Consider the following 25,375-nt stretch of genomic DNA (forward strand, 5'->3'; position numbering starts at 1 on the left):
ATGGCTAGGTGAGGACTCAGGCCGACATTGCTGGCTCTGCAGATGGAGGAAAGAGGCCGCAAGCCAAGGAGTGCAGGTAGCTTCTAGAAGCTGAAACAGGCAAGTAAATGGTTCTCCCCTAGGGCCCCAGAAAGGAATGCAGCCCTGCTGACACGCCGATTCCAGATCAGTGGACTCATCTGAGGCTTCTGACCTCCAGAACGGTAAGAGAATAAACGCGTTGTTTTAAGCCACCGGGTTTGTGACTCTTTGTTACAGCAACAATGGGAAACTGATACAGAAATGATGGCACCAAGACAGACTGGATGGGATCAGAGCGGAGTGTAGGCAGAAGAGGACCCAGTCCCCACGGGAGTCTCTGTCACACAGCCTACCTGTCCCATTACCTGAGTCAGGCTGGTCTTCCTCCCGAGTCCCCTCACCACTGGAGTCCTCGCCGGGGGCCTCCTGGCTGGCTCGGGCCTCCTGGGCATCCTCGTGGGTGTGGTAGACCCACTGGTACAGGCCCTGTGAGGGCAGCAGAATGAGTAAGAGGAGTGACCACGACACCAGGAGCCCAAAGAAGGGCCAAAGGGCAAACTGTTCTCCGACCCCAAGGCTCAGGATTTTAGCCTGTAGGTAACAACATCTTTAGAAAGGCTTCTAAGACTTTGTTCTGGAACCTTCCTGAGAGACCTCCAGTCACACACAGCCCCACAAAGCTGGGGATTTTGAAAAATGTAAGTCAGATCCATGGGAGCAAAAAACTTGTCTCTCCTGTGGCCCCAGGACAGAAATGTGTCAGGCGTATAGCAGGTGCTCAATAAACATTAAATGAACCATTGAATGAGTGTCGCCCTCCACAGAACCCTGGTCCCGAACCTAAGTATAACAGCAATTTTTACCATCAACATGACCATTTCCCCAGCAATTTTTACCATCGACATGACCATTTCCCCAGTGTGCCTACACAATAAGAAAAGAGGGCCCTGTCACACTCATTTCACAGCTGCGAGAACCGAGGCCATGAGGTATCACAGCCTAGCTCCTCCGGTTTAGGGAGACACAGGTGGCACAGGGCCCAAGCCAAGCTTTGTCCCGCCAGGTAGGCAGCCCCGCCCCACCCAAAACACTGGGGTGCCACCTTCAGGCTTTCCCACAGAGGAAGGAGGGTGACCTTAGCCCCCACCCCACTGAGCAGGGCCTCCTCGATCCCCTTGGCTGCTGGGGGGCTCACCAGGGCCTCTTCTCGGCGGTTCCGGAATGCCTGGAAGTGCTCCAGGACTTCTGGGGCACCATCATTCATCACGTTGTTGCCGTTGACCTTCAAGATACACTGGCCAGCACAGAGCCCTGCGGCCGCAGCCTCTGAGCCTAAGGGGAATGGGCGTGCTTGAGGCTGAATGCCAGGTGAAGAGGGCTCGGGGCAGTGACAGGCAAGGGCAAGTATCCAGATGAACACTGTCCCCCACCGAACCCCGCAAACACACACCCAAACACCCTGCCTCCATCCTTCCACCCCGGAGCCACTCTCTGATCCACTCCAGTGGGCGGGGCAGGGACTGGCATTCGCATTTTGCAGAAGAAGAAACGGAAGCTCAGAGAAGTAGCAGCTAGCCCAAGGTCCCACAGCAAGGAAGGCTGGACTTGAACCCAAGAACGTTTCACCCTAGAGCTCTGTCTCCTTTAAAGTCCCACGACAATCTATAACACTGAGCCAAGGAACAGCCCCATTTTGCAGACAGGAAAACATAGGTTTGGAGAGGTAAATTACTCTCTCAAGGTCATGCAGCTAGGAAAAGCCAAGATTCAAAGCCAGGTCTACCAGACTCCAAGTGCGTGTTTTCTCAGCTACACCACAATTCCCAAGCTATAGGTTCTGGACCCCAGAGTTTTACATGGTTAGCATAAAGGTTCTGGAAATGCCAAGGAATGCCAAGCTTTGCCTGTACATGGGAGAGGATCAGGCCTGTATGGTGTGATAGTGACAAATGCAGGCCCGGACCCCAGGGGCTTGGGTTCAAACCCTGACTCTGCCACTAACCAACTGTGTACCTCCAGCAAGTTTCTTAACCTCTCTGTGCCTTGGTTTCCTCATATGTAAAATGAGGATACAAATAATATCTACTCAGAGTTCTTGAGAGATTCAGTCAGTTAAAGCATTTGGCCTCATACCTGGCTCTTCGTATGTGTTCAAAAAATATTAACTGTTTTACTGTTTTTGCCTGATTCACCTATAAACACCTCATCTTCTCTACAGATGCTCTAGGCAGGGTTTCTCACCTCAGCACTGCTGATATTTGGGGCTGGATGATTCTTTGTTGTGTGAAGCTGTCCTGTGCACTGTAGGGTATTTAGGAGCATCCCTGGTCCCTACCCATGAGATGCCAGCAGCAACCCACCCCCAGCTGTGACAACCAAAGCTGTCTCCAGACATTGACAGATGTCCTCTGACAGGTAAAAAACCATTGCTTTAAGGATAAATAAAATATGAACCCACTTTAAAATATTAACAAATTCTCAGTAGCTTTCTGTCATTTAAGAAAATGACATGCATTTTCTTAACACATTTTAAAAGTATAACTATGAGCAGAAAAGTGGACAATTAACGTTTACAACTTTAAAAGTGGGGCCCTTGGTGCAAAAAGGGTTGGGAGCCAAGTATCTCAGACCTGTTTGGTTTCATCTCTAAGATGGAGTAATCCCTTCAACAGCATACAAGGAGGCGACATAGAAAGCAGACATCTCCAACTGTTGACCACAGGCTGGATCTGGCCACAGAAGTGTGGCCAAAATTCCCATTTCTGGCTTCTCTTTAAAAAAATCAAATCTGACAAGAGTGGGCCCACATTCCTGCCTGGCAATAATGAGCTCGAGCTGAAGAAAAACTGCCCCTTTTAGAGTGAGCGGGCATTTTTTTTCTCACCTTACCCTTAGTCCTCACCACTCCCTATTGTCTTGCCTGACCCCCCACAGGCATTTGCATTTGCAAGCTGTGGCTTTCAGCAAAGAAAGGAGGTGTTAATGGTGCACTGCGAGGCACACGCCTGGTGGTAATGGTTTGGGCCCCTCTGAGCTCCAACTACACACATAGACCTGCCTCGGCAAGCTGCCCTCTCCATCTGTTAGGCTCCCACTCACCTCTCCCCACAGCGTAGACATATGGCGGGGCGGCTCCACGGATCTGGAAGCACAGAGCCTCTGGATGGTCGGGGACTTTGACGATCCTGCACCGGGCAGAAGCAGCCATCAGGAAAAGCAGCATCACTCCCAATAACCCAGAGGGCCAACCCGGGGAGCCCCTGCCTCCCAGACTTCTGGGAAATCCAGCCCAAAATAGTAGCAGTGCCAGGCTTTCCAGCTACCAAGTATACAGAGAAACCTCACTTAACTGAAGCCCATGCCAGGACCTCCGGTTAAGCCGAACCACCGGCCTGCCCTTGGAGCTTCGGTCCACGCACGGGAACTCCACATCGCCCTCTACCTTCTCCATCGCCCTCCCGGGGAGAGGAGGCCTTTTGGTGGCCAGATCAGCACCTCAGCCACTGAATATTTTGATCGACGATCACAGATGGAAGGGTGAGAAGGGGCCCAGCACACCTCGGTGCTGACTCTAGAAAAATGCCCGCACGCGTCCCCTAGAGAACATGGTTTGAAAGCCCAGCTCTTGGCCATTCTGCAGGTGGGACGCCAGAGCAGCCCAGGGGCGGGGGGTATCATTAATGCAGCTGTCTTCTTCCCCTTCGAGGGTGTGTCCCCCACACTGGTCCTCAGGTCCGTCCCTCCCGTCCTCATCTGCCATCTTGGGAGCCTGATCTCAAACCCCAGCTGTTTCCAGAATTTTAAAAGCAGGAATCTTCCACTTTGGTGATTTCTGCCACTTCCACATACTAACCAAACTATCAATCATTTCCCATAAACTGGCTTGCCTTTTTACTGAAATAATCACATTTAAAACTTTCCATCACTCCTGTCAACAGAAAACTGGGAGCATTTGCCTTAAATAGAAGAGAGAAGTGGAAACCAAATGTACAATTTTTAAAATAGAAAACGCTTCTCCCTGTACCTATATCTGGTATCCAGCCGCTTCTCACCACCCCCCTGCTGCCACGCAGGCCGCTCCAGAACCTCCCCACCACTCCCCTGCGTCCACCTGTGCCCCCCACAACCCAGTCTCCACCTGCAGCCAGGTGGGTTCTGCTGGAGCAGACATCTGACCACGCCTCGCCTCTGCTCAGAACCTTCCAGCGGCTCCATGGTCCTAACCGCAGACACAAGGCCCCCCACGGTCTGGCTGACCTCATCGCACACGCTTCCCTCTAAGCCGGTCTGACCCAGCCCATTGGGTTCCTGATGTTCCTCAAACACTCAGGGCATGGCTCTACCCTGGGGCCTTTGCCCGAAACTGCCGTTTTCTCTGCCTGGAACCCTCTTCCTCCAGAAGTCCCCTTGACGCCCCAATCCCTTACCTCATTCACATCTTCACCTCAGTTCTTGGTGGCATCAACCTGGCCGCCATCCCTCCACCCAGCCCGTCTCCTTCCCCAGCTTTATATGCTACTCCGGGCTTACTATCACCTGGGTCAGTAGGTCTCTATTTTATTTGTTTTAGTGTCTGTCTCCTGCTCCACCCTCCAACCAGACTGAGATCCGTGGAGGGTAGGAATGTATCCATCCAGACGTGGCTGGATCCCCAGAGCCTGAAACACCACTTGGTACACAGTGGGCGCTCAATACACATCTGTTGAATGACTAAAGGTAGCGCCACTGTGTCACGTGCCCGCAGAATGAGCCCACCCAGGGAACCAGAGGGCTCAGCCCCACTCCCAGCCCCCAGCGATCAGGCAACTCCTCAAGCTGAGGGGACACCCCGCCCCTGGGGACACTCACTCTTTGGCCTTGGTGGCCACCAGGAGGCGCAGGGGGCGGCGGGAGCAGAAGGACTGGTTGAGGATGGACTCCACCTCGGCGAAAGGGCGCAGGAACACCAGGTCCTCGTTGATGGAGTAGATCCTCCTCCCCACCTGCAGGCCGGCCAGCTTGGGGCCGGGGACACACACGCCGGGTCACTAGCCGCCTCTCTTCTCACGAAGGAGCCTCGAATGCATCCAGGCAGCACAGGGCCGGCCCCAGAGACCAAGCATGACCGGAGTGACACTCCCCACCCGCCGCAGGGCAACCCCAGTCCCCTCTGTGATGAGCTGTTAAGGGGCTAGTGAGACCTGATTCTGGCCCGCGAGCCATTAAGGGGAGCCTGCTGGAGGCGTGAATGGGAAAACGTTTCCTTTGAGGAGAAGCTGCCGAGGCCTGGGCCTGGGCCTAGGCCTGGGCCTGCACCTGCGCCTGCCCCTGCCCCTGCCCCTGCCCCTGCCCCTGCCCCAGCCCCAGACCCTGGACCCTGGACTCTGCCCCTGCCCCTGGACCCTGCCCTCCTGTCCGAGGACACGAGGCATCGAACTGGGGCAGCCTCCCTGTGACCATGAGGACTTGGCCAAGAAAGCTAAAGAGATGTTGACCCCGAACCAAACCTCTCGGCCACATCCTCCTAACCACTTACGTCATGAAAAATGAAGCCCTGTGGCTCCAGCCACTGCGAGGCTAGCATCTGGCCCCTTGCAGCCAAAAGCATTCCTAACCACCACAGGGAAACAAGTGGGCGCCTGGACAAGGTGGTGGGTCCCCCTTGCCACCCACTTCCACCCCCCCAGGAGCAGCTGAGAGGCCTTGGGGCTGAATATTTGGCCTGACACAGACTCGCTCTCCTTCTCTCTCCAGACCTTGTGTCCATGACAAAGCAACAAACTTGTCTTAGGCCACTTGATGATTAGCTTTTTCCATGATCACAGCTGATTCAGAAACCTTATGCTTTCTTCCTGCACCTGGCCACAGGGCCAGCAGAGGGGGCTGGTGGCACACACACTGAGAGGACAGCCCTGAGCGGAGGGGTCTGCTCCAGCTCCCCCAGAGAAGGCAAACAAGGCAATGAGTGAGGAGGAACATTCCAGGCTGTGCCGAGCTGGCCTTCCTTGAGGAACGTGGAGAGAGATGCCCCACACTCTCAGCACCTGCCAGGGCGGCCCCTCCGAGCGGCCTCACCTCAGCCAGCGAGCCCCTCTGTACTGATTTCACCACCACGGCCTTGTTCTTCTCCTCCATGTCGAAGCCATAGTCTTCCTCCTGGGGCAGGATCTGTGGGCCCGAAGAAGCAGAGACTCGGTGAGGCAGTGACGGGGTTGGAGGGGGGATCCTGGAGCCAGCCCCACCTTGGCCCCCACGGGACTGTGATCCTGCCAGCTCCTCATGCCCCAGAACTACATGGGGTGAGGGTGGGGCAGGAGAGAATCAAACACAAACAGTGCCCAGTACACAGTGGGTGCTCAGTACTTATCTGTCAAGTGAAGACACACCACCTGGTTCATACCTAGGCCTTGTGCTGATCACCTATGTTTACCTCCCGTTGCCTAGGTCCCCTTTCTCCTCCCAACCTGAGGACAGAGTCTCCTCAGTTATGTACCACCATCTGTCCATCTGCTGGCATACTGTAGGTACTCAATAAAAAAATTACTGGCTTAATGAATCAATAAGACCCAAAGGTATCCAGCCACTGAGAATCTGAGGACAGGAAGGGAGTTTAGGGAGAAGATACCCCTCCCCACTGCAGGATGACTGCAGGCAGGTTGGGAGGTTTGGGGGTTTGGTGGTGGGGGGGTTATTGGGAAATGCATTTATTCATTCAAATAAATATTTGCTGAGCTGCTGCCTGATATACGGGTCAGGTACTTTACTGAGTGCTGGAAATAGTGTTGAAAGACACAGACAGTTCCTGCCCCTATACAGCTATCTTAGTGGGGGAGACAGATGACAAACAAATAAAGAAATATAGAAATGTACAGAATGTGACACAAGGAATGTAATGTATGATGTTTGAATTAAAATAAGGCACTTCAAGGGACAGAACATGGTGTGGCAAGGGGCTGGAGAGGCAGAGGAGGTGACATCTGAGCCAAGACCTAAATGAAGTAAGAAAACAGAACTCTGAGTGGAGAAAGCATTTGCACAGCACATGCAAAGGCCCTGAGTCGGACCCAAGGTACTAGAAGATAAGAAAGCAGATCCGTGTGGCTGGGGTGGAGTGAGGGAGGAGCGAGCACAGGAGATCACACTGGAGATGCAGGAAGAGTCCCGTAGACCATAAGAGACTAGATTTTATCCTAAGTGTGACGGGGACCATTGGCGGGCTTTCTATCGGGAGAAATGGGAACTGGAAGGAACAGCAGCCCCCACAGGTACTACAGGAGAGAAGTTAACAAAGCTGTCTTCCTATTATTCAGATCTTGGCCCAACGATGGCAAGAGAACCAACTTCTCAGAGCCTCTCTCTTTATTGCCCATGGTGAACCAGGCATTAAGATTAAGGTTGCTGCTCATCAGTAAGTAGAGAAACAGGATTTGGTAGGCTAGACTGGTAAAATATCTGAACAGGCTGGTAAATGGTCCACTTTAACTGCAAGGATATTTACAGCAACTGAATGTGGACAGGGGGCCGGCCTAAGGCTTTGTTCTGCAGGATAAGTCATCTCGGGAGGCCATCCTCTCCGCACAATGCTAGGCTGGGATGTGGGGTGGACAAGGGGAGATGGAGAGAAAAAAAAAGGCAGCCCAGCAAGCCCAATCTCTCCCGTGAAGAGGAGGGCAGTCTTGGCCAAGGAAGTGACATGTTCTCCTGCCAGTGTTGCCAGCCATCACCTAGAATTCCCTGTACTCTTGGGTGCTCCAAGCTGAGCTCAGCTTCTCTAGCCATATCTGAAGGTCGCCCAGCTCCCAGACCTCTAGGTGAGTCTGGGAAGGAAGCTGCAGCCGCTCAGTTCTGCTCCTACCAGCAGGCGCTTGCCCAGAATGTTCTCCACCAGCTTGAAGTCATTGCGGAGCTGCTTGTTCTTGCTGCTAATTCCCTCCATCTCCTCGTCGGCGTGGAAGCGGAAGTACTGAGACTCATCCTTGAACTCGCTCTTCTCCAGCACTGCGAACCCACAGACACACAAGCACACGGTCAGGTTCACACGGGAAGGTTTCAGCAGCATCTGCCAACTGGCAGCCATAGGCCTGAACTAGCCCCTGGACAAGTTTGATTTGGCTGACATGGTGTTTTATTTATTGGACTCGTGTGCCAATACTAACATATTAGAATATTTCACATAGAATTCCGGCTTTCTGATTCCTCTTGAAAAATCCGAACTTGCTCCACCTGCTATAAAGACATATTGCAAAGCCATAGTAACAAAAACAGTGTGAACTACAACAGAAACAGACAAAGAACCTGTGGAAGAAAACAGAAATCATATAAGAGGACTGTGTGTTTACGGGAACTTAGTCTATGATGGATGATAAATGCTCATGTGGAGTACTCCACAAATAATAGGGAAAACTGACCCACTTAAGGGGAAAAAATAAAATTGTATCCCTACCTCACACCACATACAGCAATAAACTCCTGATGAATTAAAGACCTAAACGTGAATAGGAAAACTAAAGCTCACCAAACGAAATATAGAATATCTTTCTTTGTCCTAGGGTAGAAAAAGAGTTTATGTACAAGACTCCCCAGAAAGCACTATAATAAGATTAAGGACGTCCATTCAATTACAAGGCCATAGTAGATGGCAGATTTAAGAAGAACTATAATATCTAAAACCAACAAGGAATAATTATCTAGAATATACAAGAAACTCACACAAATCAACCATAGAAAGGTGGGAAGCTCATAGGTAAATGGGCCAAGGATATGAATGGGCAATTTACATTTGCGGAAAATCAAATGGGCGACAAGTATGTGAAAAGGACCTCAACCTCACTAATAATCAGAAAAAGACCACAAGGAGACACTTTAGATCATGGGGCTTGGCTAACTCAGGCCCAAATCCGGCCCACTACCTCTTTTTATAAATGAAGTTTTATTGGCACATAGAAATACCCATTTATTTATATATTGTCTGGGCTGCTTTTGTGCCACAATGACAGAGTTGAATAACTGCAAGAGACTGTACGGCCCACAAAGCCTAACGTATTTACTGTCTGGGCCTTTCCAGAAATAGTTGTTTGACCTCTGCTCTAAAACATGCCAGGAAAATGAATAAAATAACCAGGAACAAACAGTATGTGATCTGGTCCCTGTGGATTAAAATTATACTAAGTGCCAGGTACACTGCAGATACAAACTTCAGTTCATTTACTTCTCAGACAAGAAAGGATCTGCTGCACCCCTTTGACAGACGGGGAGACGGAGGCCCAGAGAAGCTAAGTAAACTGCCTAAGCTCGCAGAGCCGGCAGGCTGCTCCTTTTCACGGAGCTGGCCAGCCTGGCCTGTGAGACGGAGGCAGGAACGAACTACATGAAGGTGGAACCAGCTCAGGTTGGTAAAGGCAACTGCCTGAAGTCAGTGGGCCCCTGAGGGCGGGAAAACCAGCTGCCTTAGCCTCACGACATTCCTGCCACCCCTGAAGACAGAGGCCGACGATTGGTGACTAAAGAGAAGCAGCAGGCGGCCACCCTTTCTTTCTCTTTCCTTTCCCAGGACATCTAGCTGTTTGGAAGCATCTCTCTCAGGCCACCCCTCTTACCTCTTGAGAGAGCAGACACACAAATTGCTGCTTTCCCCAGAGCCGGGGAGCCAGGCCCCAGGGGGCCGGCTGGCTTTACCTTCCCTGTAAACATGAGGCTCAAAGAGTGGGAAGCAGCACCATGATGTTATGTCTCTGTTTAGTGACTGTCTGGGGAAACGGCTGGAATCCCCGAGTCCAGGAGCTCAGCCAGGTGAGGTCCTGCCACTTCCATCTTTCGGCCGAGGCCGCTGGCCAGGCTTCGTGAGATGGGCACAGAGCCAGGATCGAAGCCCTGCTCAGCCCCTTCCCAACTTCAGGCCCTTGCAGTCTCTCTGAGCCTGTTTCCTCCTCTGTGGGGATAACAGCAGCACCAACTTCTCAGGGCTGCTGCAAGGATTAACCGGTGAGCCTCAGTTTCCCTGTGAGTGCCTAAAGAGAGAGGGCTAGACCACCAGCCTCTCGTCACACCTCAGGGCCCCATGAGCTCAGGTCAGATGCCTCGGGAGGTGCCACGAAGGCCCTACCCCACCCTCTTCTCTGCACCCTGACGGGCACTTCGCAGTGGCCACAACCCTAGGATTTGGCCCTTTCCTATTTTAGCCTACTTTTGAGTTTGTGGCAGGGATTAGGGGAGCAGGAGCCACGCCCTGCAATTTCTCTCCCCGAGGGGCCTCGACAGTGTTGGTATTGCCTGAGAGTCGTCCCCTGCGAATGTCCTCTGCCAGCAGCCTTCCCGGAATAACAGCTGGGGTGGGCCCCTAATTACTCTCACCCACAAATGAGAGGTTCTGCCCAGCTGATTGGCGGGAGGGATGAAGCTGTCAGTGGGCCTCATGAGGAACAGAGTGGCTTCTGGGAATGAGGGACTTTGGTGAGACGGGGCCAATGAACGGGAATGACCGAGGCTGCCCTGGCTGGGCATCTCAGGTGGGGAGTAAATCCGAACCCCGAGCTGTGGGCATGCTGAGCTCAGAGGTGGACAGCAAGGCCTCGAGCATAAAGATGGGGAAACTGAGGCCCAGAGAGGCACATGGGCTTATTGGGAGTCAGCTGAGTCAGGCCTAGAACTAGGCCTGCTGGCTACAATGCAGGAAATGGGCTTTTCACATGATTGGCACACCTCTCACCCTGGTGAAGGGACAATAAATCCAGCGGCTAGACCAGAAGCAGAAAACTATGGCCTACGACCTGTTTTCCTAAATAAAGTTTTACTGGCACACAGCCACGAGCATTTGTTTATGTATTGCCTGTAGCTCCTTTTATGCTACAATGGCAGAGTTGAGATGTGACAGAGAGGGTGTGGGCCGAAAAGCCTGCAATATTTACTGTCTGGGCCTTCACAGAGAAAGTTTGATGTCCTCTGAGTTAGAACACAGAGCAGAAGCCCGGGGGAGGAACAGCCAAAAGACAGTCTGGTCTCGCCTGTCCTCTGCCGCCACCTGGGCCCAAGCCACATTGTCCTTCTGAACTAGCACAGTCGCCTCACTGGCTTCCCTACTTCTGCCTTCACCCTGACAGACATTCTCCACAGGCAGCCAGGGGGATCCTGTACAGCCCTGAGACGGGCACGTCCCTTCTCTGCTCAGAAGCCTCCCAAGATTCCCATCTCCGCAGAGTAACAGCCCAAGCCCTCTTCAGATGCCCATAATATTCCAGAAGATGTACTGACTTCATTGTCGTCTGATTCACACACGCTCGCACGCACAATGCACGTGCACAGACACACGCAAGGCCGTAAGCTCCCGAGGGGGGACTTCTATCTGTCTGGTTCACTACTCTGTCCCCAGAGCCTAGCGCATTGCCTACACGCACAAGGTGCCCACTCAGCATATGGAGAAGACAGAAGGGAAGCATGGAATCTGCCTAACAGGGAGACAACTGCTCCTTGAAGAAACGCAAGTCTGAGCTAGGAACACACAGTGACGAGGGAGAGGAGCTATTTCAGCCCGGGTGGCTGCGAGGCCTCTCTGGGGAGGCGTGAACTGAAACACTGAGTGACAGAGGGAAGCGGGCAGGGAAGGGCACCCCGGGCAAGGGCCAGGCAAGTGACAGGAGAAAGGACCCTTGGTGGGGTTAAAGGAGAGAAAGGGTCGGAGACTTGGGGCTCCCCCAGGGCCGGTGAGGGAAGGCCCCGGCGCTCAGTGGTGCAGCCTGTGGCCTGTGAAGCCGGCCGACCTGGGTACAAATCCCGGCTCCTACGTGCCGTGTGACGTTAACAAAGTTTCTTAACTGTCTGAGCTTCTATTTCGTTAATAAACAGGGATGATATTAATACCAACATAAAGGATTATTGCCAAAAAAGAGATCGTCACAAGGATTAAACTAATTAACGCATGGAGAGTGCTTAGAAAGCCAGGCGCACAGAGCGTTAACTTCTGTTTTAATACAAAGTGGTATCAACGGAACCATTTTTCTCCTCCTTCGCCCCAGCTCCCTGCCCCAGGATCGTCTCAGACAGTTCACCTCTCACATGCTTCCTGCCGTGGGAAGAGTGACTCATCTGAGGGGTGAGGGCCAGGAAGAGTGGCACATGTCCCAGGAAGGGCCCTGCCTCCCTCTCGTGCCCATAACCAGCCTGTCCTCCGTCCCCACAGAGCCCGCTCCTCTCCTCTCCATGGGAGCCCGTGGGCCAGGCCTGGGCCTCACTGCCCACCCTGGGCAGCCACGTCCTATCCAGGAGGAAGGGCATAGGAAGCCCATGGATTTGACCTCAAGTCCGTTTTTCCAGCCAAGGTTTACCAGTCATTTTGGTTCCCACTTGACACTGAAAATAACCTCTCAGTAAGGGCAGAACAGAGGAGGAAAGGGGGCGGAGAGATTCATGAGGCCTCCAAACCCCCAGTGGTCCACAGGCTCGCAGATTCCACGTCTAGCCCAGGTTCACCCATGGGCACGTTGGGCAGCCTCCAGCCCACCATTTGCTCTCTCTGGGCCTCAGTTTCCCCTCCCCGTGAACTGCGTCGGGGACCAGAGTCCCCGCCAGCTCTTCTGTCCCAGGACAGAACCCCCACCCCCGACCCCGGGAGGTCAGGCGGAGGGGAAGGGGTGGTTTACCATGGTGCATGAAGCTGTTGTTACACAAACCCACGCCAAGCGCCACCGCCTCCTCCCGCGTCTGGCAATCTCCCTGGAATGGAACAGAAAGGGAGGGCATTAGGCGGACTGGCACCAGAGGGGCTGTGCGAGGCTGCGGAACAGCCCACAACCACCCCTAGCGCGGAGGCTCCACAGGGGCAGGGATTTGTGTCTGTTTTTACTCTGGTACCCCCAAAACATGTTTGTTATTTTTATTAATAAGCCCCAAATAAGAATATCATTTTACTGTATTTGTGACAAACAACTGCATATTGTGTGATAAACACCACAAAGGAGAAATGGAGATTTTAAGTGGCAGATGCTGTTGGTTGCCTAGCAACAACCCTTTCCTGATTCTTCTGCCAGTACTGAAACCTTAACTGTTGTAGACAGCAATGCATCTATTTGGACAACCACAATCCCAGCCTCTCTTGCAGCTAGACATGGCCAATGAGATAGAAGCAGAAAGTACTGGTAGGGAATTTCAGCAAAACCCCCTTTGTCCCTGGCTCTTCCTTTTTCTTCTCCCGCCTGGAACAAAGATGTGATAGCCGGAGCTCCTGCAGTCATCCTAGACCACATGTGATCTCGAGGATAGAAACACACTAAGGATGGCAGGGCAGAAAGAGTGTGGTCCCCAAAGATATCATGAGGCCACACTAGTAGCTCTGGACCACCAATCTCTGGGCTTCTTACTACAGAAAAATAAACCCCTAATTTCTCAGACACTGTAGCTAGATCTCTGGTCAAAACCAAGTTCAATTCCTAACTGACCTAGCTCTAGCCAGTGAGACATCTGGGGAAACCTACCAGGGGATTCTGAAAAATCTCTTCCTCTCCAACAAAAAGGAAAAGTAACACCACCTTCCCTGCCTGGGATATAGTCATGCAAGGAACTAATGCACGGGGCTGTGAGGCTACTCGTGACCAAGGTGGCAGACACTGCTGAGGATGACGGAATAGAAACCGAAAGGTTCTCAACATGCGGCGTGACTGTTCTGCAACGCGATTATTTGCTTAGGCCACCGTTTAGTTGGGTTTTCTGTCCCCGCAACGGAAAACATTCTTAACTGGAACCATTTAAATCACCAGGATCTGACTCATCTCAGGGCTTCCTCAAGAAAGTGACATCCAACCCCAAATTGAAGAACGACAGTCGTGGCCAGTGTCCCAGGCCCGTTGCCACTGGGGCCAATTCTCCCATGTGGAATGCCGTCTTGGTGAGACAGTCCCTCAAGGTTTGCCACCCCTCCCTCTCCGCCAGGCCAGATTGAGGGCTCATGGTCCATGTGAGACCAATGAGATGCTCTCTGTCCCAGAAACATGACCTTGAGTGGAGGAACCCAAGGACAGGGAACGGCTGGCGTTGACTCTCCCTGAAGACGGCGCCCCTCAGCTGCTGCTCCAAAGCTGGGAGTTTCCGGGTGCCAGTTCTAAGGCCTGGCTCCTGGGTCTCTCCTTGACTCTCTGGGTGCTCCACAGCCTTCCGAACAGATTCCAGCCAGAATCTGTTTCCGTTTCTTACAACCCAAATAATCTCAGTACATCCGGGCAAAGTCTGAGAGTTGTGTATGTGTGTGGGAAGGGGAGAGGTCTGGTGTAGCGGGGGAGGACTGACAGGCAACAGCACAGACAAAGGTCCAGAAGTGGGATGAAGCTTGGAGCACGAAAGGCAGCGTGGTCGGCAAGGGCAGGGGGAGTGAGAAGGGCAGCTCTCTATGGGCAGGAGTTTGATCTGCTGTGTTCCCTGCTGAATCCTAAGGGCCTGGAATATAGAAATGCTCAATAAATATTTGTTGGTTGGCTAAAGGTGTTGTCATCAGGGGCCAAATCATGCAGGAGCGTGTAGCCAAGTGAATGGGCTTCAATTTCATTCAGATGGCCTCTCATTTAAACAACTCCCAAAGTGAGAAGTTCCAGGAGGCACGCGCCTGGCATAGCCAGACCAGAAGGCCTCGTCTGCTCTGGCCTCCGCCCGCATCAGAGGGGCCCGGGAGGGAATTTCGCAGCTAGAGAAGTGAATGCCAGAGGCTGCAGGACTCAGTGGCCAGAAGCGGGGCTCAGAAGCAGAGCAGAGGGCCTGGGGGAGCTGCTGGCTTCAGTATTTCACTGCACTGGCTGCCCTGGGCTGACTCAGGGAAGACAAATCTCTCCAGTGGGACCCCAGGCCAGTGTCTGGAGGGCCAGCGGGCTCAGAGCCCTGGCAGGAGAGGCCGCCATACACGAGAGAGGCCACATCCGGAGCAGCCGCCCTCCAGCTGTGCGGGGCCAGCGGAGGAGGCACAGCTGGGGCCCAGGTGGCGGGCAGGCCCAGCTCTACAACCTGGGAGGCCCAGGCAAGCGTCTGGAGCCCACCTGGCTTTATGAGGCACTCAGTCTGGGTTCCCAGCCCATGCCAGCCCATCCCTTCTCCCCAAAGGGCCCTGGGATGACCCACGGGAAGGCTCCTAAAATTACAACAGCAGCAGGATTCTGAGGTTAACAGTGAAATACGCCAACCCTGGATGCACCAGCCATCTAAAAAGTAAACCCCCGCCCCACATCCCACCAGCTGTGGGGGAGTCATAAGTTGGCAAGTCATCATTTTATCCCCTCCTGGAGGAAGACGCAGGCACACACAGCCCTGGGCAATCTCACCACCATACTCCTCCCTCATCTCCCTGACTTGCCCACTCACCCCCAACGCTGGGGGCTCCAGCCACACCAGCCTCCTTCCACACGTGACACGTGATCCCACCTCAGGGCCTTTGCACTTGCTGCTTCCCCCGCCAGAATGCCCTGCCCTCGCTTTTCAGGACTCAGTACCCATGTCGCCTTCTCGGAATGGGCCTTTCCCTAAGGTAGTCCCTCACCCCCTAGCACTACACATCCTCGAGACAAATAGTCATCCAGCTACTCTCTCTCGGTATAATAGCTGGTATAATAACTGTGCTGCACTTGGTCACAACCTTAAGTGAACGCATCCTTTCAGGGTACTGCTCTTGGGGAGAATCAACCCAACTGTTCCCTATCCTCGAGTTCCTCCAAATAAATATGGTTTAAGGTCTGTCTCCTCCTAGAATGTCAGCTCCAGCAGGCAGCAACGATGCCTATTATGTTTACCCTGCCTCTAGAACTTAGTAGTGCACAAAAATGGTCTGATGAGTGGATGGATGGATGGATGGATGGATGGATGGAAGGATGAAAAACCCAATTTAGAAACCGGTCCTGAACTCACTTCTACCTGCCTCGGTTTCTGTGTCTCTTAAAATGGGGAGCAATAATCGTACCCACACCCTGAAGAGTCCTTTGAGGACTAAATGACATGTTCCATGCAGGGCTCTTGGCTCAATGCCTGGCATGTAGCCAGCATTTGATAAAAAGTTATTCTTGCTTAATTATTTCTCATTAGGAAGGACCACCTAAGAACGAAGGGGTCAGAGACAAGCAGGACTGGGAGAGGGAACACAGTGGGCAGTGACTTACATATGGCCACAGAAGGCCCCTTTGCCCATGAATTCTGAAACCCAGTGAACGACACCCAAGGATGCCTCTCATCGACCCACCGAGTGCCGGGCACTGCACGATCTCACTCGGTCTTGATGGTCAACCCAGAAGCAATCACTCTTATTTATTAACCCCATTGGGCAGATGAAGAAATTGAGGCACAGACAGGCTTGGCACTTGCCCAAGGTTACACCGTGAAAATAGGATCCTATCAGAGCGTGACCCTCCGTCCACCATGTTACAGACAGGGAAACTGAGGCTCCAAGAGCAGAGCTGCAGCCAGGGCTCCTGTCCTGCCCATTGACCCTTTGTTTCCTCTGCCGCCATCTGGAGCCGCCAGCCTGGCCCTTTGCCTGCTCCGGCCCTGGCCCCTGGCCCCTGCTGCTGTCACACCCTCCGTCTGTCTGACCATGGGGATCGGCGTGGCAGGCACTCGGGCACACTTCTGCTGAGCCAGCACAGGAGCTGGCCGATTTGCGCCCTCCCATTCCTAGCTCCTGGCCTGTCCCTTCTCTCTCCTGGCCCAGCCCACTGACCCCTTGCTCTCCACTTGATGGCCTGGGGCGTCCCGGAACCCAGGCAGCACAGACTGGAAGCCGTAGGCCAGAGAGGTGAAGAGAATGAACTGTGGAGCTAGACTCCCTGGTTCCAAACCCCGCACGGCCGTGGCTGTGGGCAGTTCCCTAACCTCTCTTAGGTTCCCCTCTCACTTCCTCATCTGCATTTTTTATTCCCCAATTTGTCCTTAATTTTCTAAGGCCTCTGCCACTCCAAGTAGTGTTCCCTTTTCAGACTCCGCCGTATCCGCCATCAGGACGATTATCACTATTATTATTGACTACCAGGCATCATAACAGCCCCCCTACACACACACACACACACACAATCTCATAGAAGTGCTCCATCTCTGTGTCCTGAGACAAGTTACATAAGCTGAGCCTCAGTTTCCTCGTCGGTAAAATGGAGATAATACACAGAGGGGATCAGAACTCACACAGAGCACGGATTGTCTATCAAAGGGCTAAGACCCACCTCATCCTCAGAGTTCAAAGAAATTGGATTAGTCCAAGTAGTGGGGAGGGACCCCTCTCCCAGCCTCACGGGATGAATTCTGCAGAATGCTAAGCCACTCTCAGCAATCTCTGTTCTCTTCTTCAGGGAGTGATTTAAGGGTACCTGAGGAACCCATCTGGCCCACGAGACCTAAAGGGAAGCCCACTGGGGAAGGGGAGAGACTGGGGGAAATTTTCTCCCCCAATAAACAAAATGAGAAAGCTCTCTCCTACTGCCCCTGCTGCCCGCCTTTGGCTTCGGTTCTACATAAATGTGATGCCTGGAGCTGTGGCAGCCATCTTACGACTATGAGGCAAACAGCAGAACAGGAAGCTGGAAAGAGCCTGGGTGTAAGTAGCATTGCTGAGCCCTAGGACCATGAACTCTGGATGTCTAGTTATGTGAGAGGAAAATGTCCTTACTGTATAATTTAGATTTTCTATTATGTGAGGAAAAAAATTCTTTACTGCCTAAGTCAGGTTTCCTACTATGGGCAGCCAAAAGCATTTCTAGCTGATCCAGTGGGTTTCAATCCACATTTTATTTCAAGGAGCAAAATGACCTAGAAGTTAGAAATGAAGATGTGTTCGAAGCAAAAGAATCCTTCCGAACTACAAAATTATCTTTTCTTCTTGACTGTCCGGCTAAGGTACAAGGTGGGGAAGACTCGCTGTAACCAGTCTTCAAGGTCACAATCACATTGCCAACCTCCCTCCATCGAGAAAAACCCACACCCACACCTCCCTCCCCTTTCCCTGACCCAGAGCCGGATGCCAGCTGTCTCTCAGTCAACCTCTCGGAAGTCTTCCTCCTGTGTCAGCTCCAATTAGCTTCACCGTGTCCCCAGACAGAGCCAAGCCATGGAGGTCTGCTGAAGTGGGTAGATGTGTTTCGTGGTCAGCTGCATCCTTTACTCCGCCATCCTCCCCCGGCCTCCACTTGCGACAGGATGCTGTGTGGGGAGTATCCTCAGGAACATCTGACCATGACTCAGGCTACTACTCCAGGGGGCCTTCAGCCAGGACCACGGCTTCCCTGACAGCACTGGCCACCGCCATGCCAAACACCAATCACCAAAGAGAAACCAACGCTGAGGATGCTTTCGCTGGTTCCTTCTCCATACTGAGTGCTCCGGGGCATAGTCCTGAGCCTCCCCAGCTCAGCCAAGACCTTGGAGGTATCCCAGACCCCTATCTCTCACCTCCCACACCCCATCCAACCACTGGCAAACTCTGCTGGGTCTATCTTCAAAAAAATCCAGAATCTGACCACTTCTCCCACCTTCCCTGCCGCTACCCAGTTCTCAGGCACCATGTACCCCGCCTGGAGTTCTGAAGTTGCCTCCTCGCCAGACTCCTCCTGCCAGCCTTGTCCCTGTACAGCCCATGCTTCACGTCCAGTCAGAGGGGTTTCACCTGACCAAAGTCAGATGCTGTCCTGTGCTCAGAGCCATGCAATGGCCGGAGCCCTCCAATGGCCTACGAGTGACTGGCCACTCACCACCACCACGCACGCCTCGCCAGCTGCTCTGGCCTCCTCACTGCTCTCGGACACACCAAGCTCACCGCACACCGAGCCTCTGAGTTCCTGTCCTGTCAGAGAAGGCTCCATCCCTAGACGTCCCCCTTGCTCGCTCCCCTCCTCCCTCTGGTCTCTGTTCAAATGTTCCTGCTCATTACCGCCTTCTCTGAGCCCCTGTGAAAACCGCACCACCCTATCCGTTTGAAGGGTGAATCCCCCTGCAGCTCCCACGTGCTGTGTCCCCACCACCACGCTGGCACCTAAAACCGGCTAACATGTCATATACTTTACTTCTTGTTCTTGTTTATTAAATGTCTCCCCAGCCTCTTACCAGAATTCAAGATTCATGAGGGCAGGAATTTTTTTTCCTCCCCCATCATCCCGTCGCGGTAAATGATACTACCAGCCACCCGTCGCACCCAAACCCCCGGACTCATCCTTGATTCCCACCCCACAGCAATGCATCCTGTGCCCTCCATCTCCAGTCTCGGATCCACTGACTTCTCGCCATCTCAGTGACCCATCCCACCCCCGGCCCGTGCCTGGGATTCATCACTTAAGGCAATATGCACCTCAGGCCACAGAAAGGCCCGAAGCGGTGAGAAAGGCCGCGTCAGAGAGCCCTGAACCCAGGCCTGTCTGGGCTTTGACCAAAGAACCTAAACCACGAAAGAAAACACCACATGTCACCCCTCACTTGTCACTGCAGCAAATTCAGAAGGCAGGACTATGCAGATGGTGCCCTCCCCACCCCCTGGCTGTTGCTTTCCTGGTCTTACCGTTCCTGCACCCCCGAATCCCTCCGCAATTTCCTCTGCCTTCCTTACTGCCTGAATTTTTGAGCCCCCTGAATCCATTGTGAAGGAGAGAAGGAATTATAGTAATAGTCACATTTACCGAGCTATTACTCTGTGCTAGGTACTCTTCCTTCTAAGCACTGTAAGTGATTAACTCATTGCATCCTCCAAATCTAAAGAGGAAGATATTGTTTTCAGCTTTTTACAGGTATGGAAACTGAGGCACAGAGAGATTAAACAGCTTGTCCAAGATCACTCAGCTAAGAAGTGGCAGAGCTAGGATTTGAACAGAGGTCTGCCTGGCTGTAAATAAAGCTCTAGGCTGGTTTCATGGGATCCTAAGGAGAGGGCAGTGTCGCGCAGTGGTTAGGTGCTTTGTGCTTCCCAGACGTGCAAATCTGAATTCGAACCCAGGGTCATTTCAAGACATCTTCAGGCCTTAGGGTCCCAGATCATAGCGAACAGAACAAAACGTACCCACATCCTACACTAAATATGTTTTGGCTTGAAATTTTTTTTTTCAAGGATTTTTCTAAACTTGTTTTCGAAGTTATTTGACACCAAGAAACAATTACTTTACAGATTTGCTATGATCTCTAGACAATCATCAGGAATTTATGCAACATGAGAAAATCCAACCAGCAAATTGTTTTCAAATGGAAGGAGGTTTTTATGAACACCACATTTAACAATGAATGAGGCTGACATGAAGCTGTAAATGTTTAAACACTTATCCACTTTGATTCTGCAGCCGCCTCCTCATCTTTGCAGCCAATACGTTCTTTTCACAGCCTACACGTGAACATTCTTGCAGGCTCCCTGAAAAGTCTGCGGAACGGAGGTCCAAGCAGGTAAGACAGGCCCTTCTGAGTCCCAGCTTTGCTGCTGCGAGGCTGTGTCCCCTGGACCAGGCACTCGGCCTCTCTGGGCCCCAGTTCCCCCATCTGTAAATGGGTTGGAGGACTCGCTGAGATAACGCACAAAGCCCTGCCAGCGCCTGGCCCAGAGCGAGCACCCCACGAACAGGAGCCATAAAGAACAAGAGGCAGGCAGACAGGAGTGTCCCCCGCACCCTGATGGAAAAAAACACCTTGGAGAAGCTGCAGCAAAATTAACAAATAGATTTTCCAGCCTCCGCCCAGCCTCTGCCCACTGGGAACTATGTGAAAGGAATAACTTGGCGAGCTGCACATGGAGGCTCCAGAGTGGCGCCAGAATGAGACCAACTTGCCCCAGTCTGCCGAGGACTGTCCCAGTTTTAAAACGGAAAGCCTCAAGGTGGCGGCAACCCAAGTGTCCGTTGACTGGTGAATTAATAAATAAAATGTCGTCTATCGGTCCAATGAAATATTATTCAGTCTTAAAGAAGAAGGAAATTCTGGCACACGCTACAACACGGATCAACCCTGAGGGCACTATGCTAAGTGAAATCGGCCAGGCACAAAAGACAAATGCTGTATGACTCCACTGAGATGTGCCTAGTGCAGCCAAATTCACAGAGATAAAGTAGAAGGGTGGCTGCCAGGAGCTGGGGGAGGGAGGAATGGGGAGTTAGTGTTTAACAGGTTCAGAGTTTTCATTTTGCAAGATGAAAAGAGCTCTGGAGACGGATGGTGGTGATGGCCGCACGACAACATGAAAGTATTTAATGCCACTGAACCCTGCCCTCGAAAATGGTTAAGATGGTACATGCTATGCGTATTTTACTACAAGTGAAAAATAACAAAACGTTAACAAAGAGAAAAACCTCAAAGGCCCACATCTCAGCCCTCGGCCCTGGAGAGAGCGAGACGACAGTCTGGAGGGAGTTCGCACCTGAGCCAGCAGCCAGTCCACCAGCTTGCTCGCAGGCAGCACCGACTTGTAGGTCTTCAGGTGGTAATCACGGTCTCTGCAGAGAGGAGGAAGTGCACGTGAGCAGGCAGGGGACAGTCCCAATTTCCCTGCTTGAAGAGCTCAGGATCCAAGGGTTTCCGGGCTCTCTGGGACTGAGGTTGGGGGGACAGGGACCACACGTAGCACTGAGCAGGGAGTCCTGACCCAGATCCCACACCTCACTCACCGTGTGACCCGGGTTACTTCTGTCCCAACCCAGGACACTCCTCTCACCTAAAGCATCAGGGGGCAAGAGCAGATGGCTCTAAGGCTCCTCTCTCCAGCCTAGAGATTCTCCAGCAGGGGTGACTTTGCCCACCCTGGGAACACTTGGCTGTGTCTGGAGACTGGCATCTAGCAGATAGAGACCAGGGATGCTGCTAAACATCCCAAAATGCCAAGAACAGCCCTCGGAGAATTATCCAGCCCAAAATGTCAACAGCACCATGGCTATGGAAAACCAATTTACTCTGAGTAGTGAAGAAAACTCTCAATTTATTCTTCCCTTTTTCATTTATTTTGTTAACTTCCACGGGTTCAAAGGGAAGAAACGATTTCAACATGGAGACGCCTCTCCGAGGGCTGGTGTGGGGGATGAGGACTGAGCAAAAGGGCCGGGGCCTGTGATGTTCCTGGTTCTTTCTGAGGTAAGTGCTCTGCCCTCACGGCCTCTAAACTGCTGAGTCCTGGTACTGAGGCTTATGCTGGCCTTGCGGCCAAACTGCAATACTTCTCAGCCTTTGAAGCTGACGAAAATGAGTTTATGTGGCCAGCCCGTGTCAAAGCTGATAAGATCCGACTAAAGAGTTTTTCTAGGGCTTTTCAGAGTTGGGGAGCCTAGCAGGCCAGGGACTGAGGGGCCCCTTTGAGGCTTGCATAAGAGCAGCAGCAGGGGAGACTGAGGAGGTGGAGGCAGGGTAGAGAGGACAGTGCTTCCCAGGGCCTGACCTCCACCAAGGCCAGCAAATGCCAGGAAAGGCCTTTCCTCTCAGCAACTGAGAGGTGATAAGAGCTGCCAGGACAGGGGACAGAGGACAATATGCAGACGGGTAAGAATCGAGTCATTCTCTCTGTCTCTTCACCCACAACTATAAGCTTCATGGTAGAGACTAACCAATCACTGGCATTTATACAGCACTCACTATATGCAGGCACCATTCAAATTTAATCCTCATGACAACCCAAGAGGTGTGAGCTTATGCTCATGTCACAGATGCAGAAACAGGCAAAAGAGGTTCATGACTGTTCAGCATTCACTCAACAAACATTCACTAAGTGCTACTTTTGCCCTAGGCCTGTGCTCTCCAATACATGGCCATTTTTCAATCAATTAATATTAAATCAGACTTAAGTCTACGGCCATACTACCCTGAATAAGCCCGATCCCCTCTGATCTCAAAAGCTAAGCAGGATCGAGCCTGGTTAGTACTTGGATGGGAGACCACCTAGGAAGACCAGGTGCTGTAGGTGCAAAAAATAAAAAAATAAGAGATTATAAGCTAACAAGGTCCTTGCAATATGTGAGGTCAACTAAGAGTTGCCTCGCCTAAAAAAAATAAATAAATAAAAAATAAATCAGACTTAAAATCACATTCCTCAGTCTCAAGGGTTTGAGAGCCACATGTGACCACTGGCTAATGTACAAACGTAGAGCATTTCTAAGAGTGCAGAAAGTTCCACTGGACAGCAGTGCTCTAGGTGCATTCAAGGCTCTGCGGACATAGCAGTGAGCAAATTCCATACCCTTGGTGAGATTATAATTCAGTGGGGGAAGAAAGACAAGTATACGGATAAAGAAATAAATACATGTCGATTACTGACAAGTTTCAAGAAGAAAACCAAAGTGAACTCAGAAAGATAGTGCATAGCGGATGATGACATTTTAAAACAGGGGTCCCCAACACCGGGGCTGTGGCCCAGTACCAGTCTGTGGCTTGTTAGGAACCGTGCTGCACAGCAGGTTGAGTGGCAGGTAAGCAAGCGAAGAAGCTTCATCTGTATTTGCAGCCGCTCCCCAGCGCTAGCATGACCACCTCAGCTCCATCTCAGATCATCAGGCGTTATATGTTATTGTAGGAGCCCCCGTCCATGATGCCAAAAAGGTTGGGGACCACTGCTTTAGAAAGGTGGTCAGAGAAGGCCTCTCCGATTTGGAGACACTTGAATGAAGTAAGGGAGCAAAAACACAGAGAGCTAAGGGAAGAGCTTTCTAGACGGAGGGAACAGCAAGTGCAAAGACCCCACTGCACAGAGGAAAAAGCTGAGGCACGAGGAGGTGAAGCGGCCACCCAGGTCACACAGCCGGTCACCAGCAGGCCGAGATTCAAACTCAGCCTGTCGGGCTCCAGAACTGACACCGTTCACCACTACGCTGCGGTGTTTCCCTAAAATTACGTCACTGACCCCTAACGATAGACCTACAGGGTAGGTTCAATTTTTAGCCCAATCGGATGGAGAAGCAGCTGTGGGTCAGAGAGGTTAAGTGACCAGCTCAAGGCCACACAGCTGAAAGAGGAAGAGGTGAAACCGAAGCCTAGAGAGAGAGTAACTTACTTGATCACAGGGGTGTAGAGGCTGTGAAGACGGCAGTAAAGCCTCACGCCCTGAAAGAAAAAAAGGGAGTCTGGAATCAGGCCGCATCCTTCGTGGGCCTCCCAGTCCAGGCTGCAGGAGAGCTGGCTCGCAGGACAGGACAGGTACGGGGAGGAGGGAGGGAGCTGGTGAGGGCAGTGGAGGAGGAGAACGGGCCACTGGGGCACAGGCCTGCTCTGCAGTGACCGAGGGGTGAGGGTTGCGGGGTCAGGATGGGGGACTCCCTACCTTGGACATGATGTCCTCCAGCTCACTGCGGGCCTTGTAGGTGCCATCGTCGTAGCGGAAACGGTACATCACCTGCTCGTTCTTGAACTGGTGCTTGTCAGAGACTGGAGGGACGGGACCCAGGGGGACGGTGATGCCGGGACACCCCCTCGGCCCCCCCTGACCCACGCCGACCACCATCACCCTCCACTCAGTGGCCAAGCGCAGTTTCACCGCACTCCCTGCCCACGCCACGTGAGAGGCCCTGCTGAGACCTGCGGCTTGGGGCTGAGGCATCTGCAGGTCTCATGAGAGGCCTAGAAATGGCCCTGATCCAGCCTGTGCTGGGACCCAACCGGCCCAGCATCTGCTTGGAGCGAGGTCACCAGAGCATGTGCTGGGACTGAGTGTGGTGGGTCTGATGCCACATCGTGGGGCCGGATGCAGCCATCTACACGATGGCCTTGAGTTGCCCTTGGTGGTTCTCTCTTCCCCTCGCCTCCAACACTGGATCCATCAGGAAATCCTGCAGACTCTTCCTCAAAACTAAGAATCTGACTCTACACTCCCGCCCCGGCCCAAACCACCTTCCTCTCCCGCCAGGAATATCACAGCTGCCTCCTCACTGGGCACCCCGCTACCACCCTTCGGCACAACAGTCCACTCTCCGCATGGGAGCCAAACGGACCCTGTTGAAGTCTGAGCCGGGGCAAGTCTTTCCTCTACTCAGAACTCAGCCATGGCATCATATCTCACTCAGAGCAAAGCCACAGACCCTACCATCCCCCTATAAGGTCCTGGACCTCATTCCCTAAACGCTCCCCTTGGCCTAGTGCCCTCTGACCGCATCTCCAACACTTCCCCTGCCCACTCCATGGCCTCCTTGCTGCTCCTTGAACAAACCACTTATATACTCTGTCCTGGGGACTTTGCACTGGCTATCCTCTCCGCCTGGGGCCCCAGTGCCCTCCTGGCTCCCTCTCTCTCTCAGGTCTTCGTTCTATCATGAGGCTTTCCCTATTCAAAATCGAACCCCGCTCTCTGCTTTCTCTCTCCCCCCAGCACTTATTGCCACCTGTATACACATATTCTACTTATCTTGTTTACTATTTTCTCCCCACAACTAGAAGTTTGGCCCCATGAGGACAAGAGTTTCATCTGTCCCGTTCACCACTGTGTGGACGGTGCCTG

At 52.6% G+C, this 25,375-nt stretch overlaps 1 protein-coding gene and 1 pseudogene across 4 annotated transcripts in view; one reads left to right on the top strand and one right to left on the bottom strand.

Moving 5' to 3' along the window:
• PREX1 (phosphatidylinositol-3,4,5-trisphosphate dependent Rac exchange factor 1) overlaps positions 1-25,375 on the bottom strand; it is a 176,737-nt gene that overhangs the window by 27,942 nt on the left and 123,420 nt on the right. For 2 of the 4 annotated variants that reach the window (XM_039864544.1, XM_039864543.1), the window contains exons 12-21: positions 24,206-24,309; positions 23,939-23,988; positions 21,326-21,401; positions 12,633-12,705; positions 7,856-7,998; positions 6,076-6,168; positions 4,870-5,018; positions 3,121-3,206; positions 1,217-1,353; positions 387-507 (exon numbers count right to left, since the gene is read on the bottom strand). In XM_039864544.1, the coding sequence (XP_039720478.1) occupies positions 387-507; positions 1,217-1,353; positions 3,121-3,206; positions 4,870-5,018; positions 6,076-6,168; positions 7,856-7,998; positions 12,633-12,705; positions 21,326-21,401; positions 23,939-23,988; positions 24,206-24,309 (1,032 nt within the window). Of the gene's footprint in view, positions 1-374; positions 508-1,216; positions 1,354-3,120; positions 3,207-4,869; positions 5,019-6,075; positions 6,169-7,855; positions 7,999-12,632; positions 12,706-21,325; positions 21,402-23,938; positions 23,989-24,205; positions 24,310-25,375 lie in introns of all 4 variants that reach the window. The other 2 variants (XM_039864541.1, XM_039864542.1) reach the window with 1 other exon arrangement.
• On the top strand, positions 22,737-22,855 carry LOC120604101 (uncharacterized; annotated as a pseudogene).

This window comes from Pteropus medius, unplaced genomic scaffold, assembly GCF_902729225.1.
Source record: "Pteropus medius unplaced genomic scaffold, Ma_sr-lr_union100, whole genome shotgun sequence".
Classification (NCBI taxonomy): Eukaryota; Metazoa; Chordata; class Mammalia; order Chiroptera; family Pteropodidae; genus Pteropus; species Pteropus medius.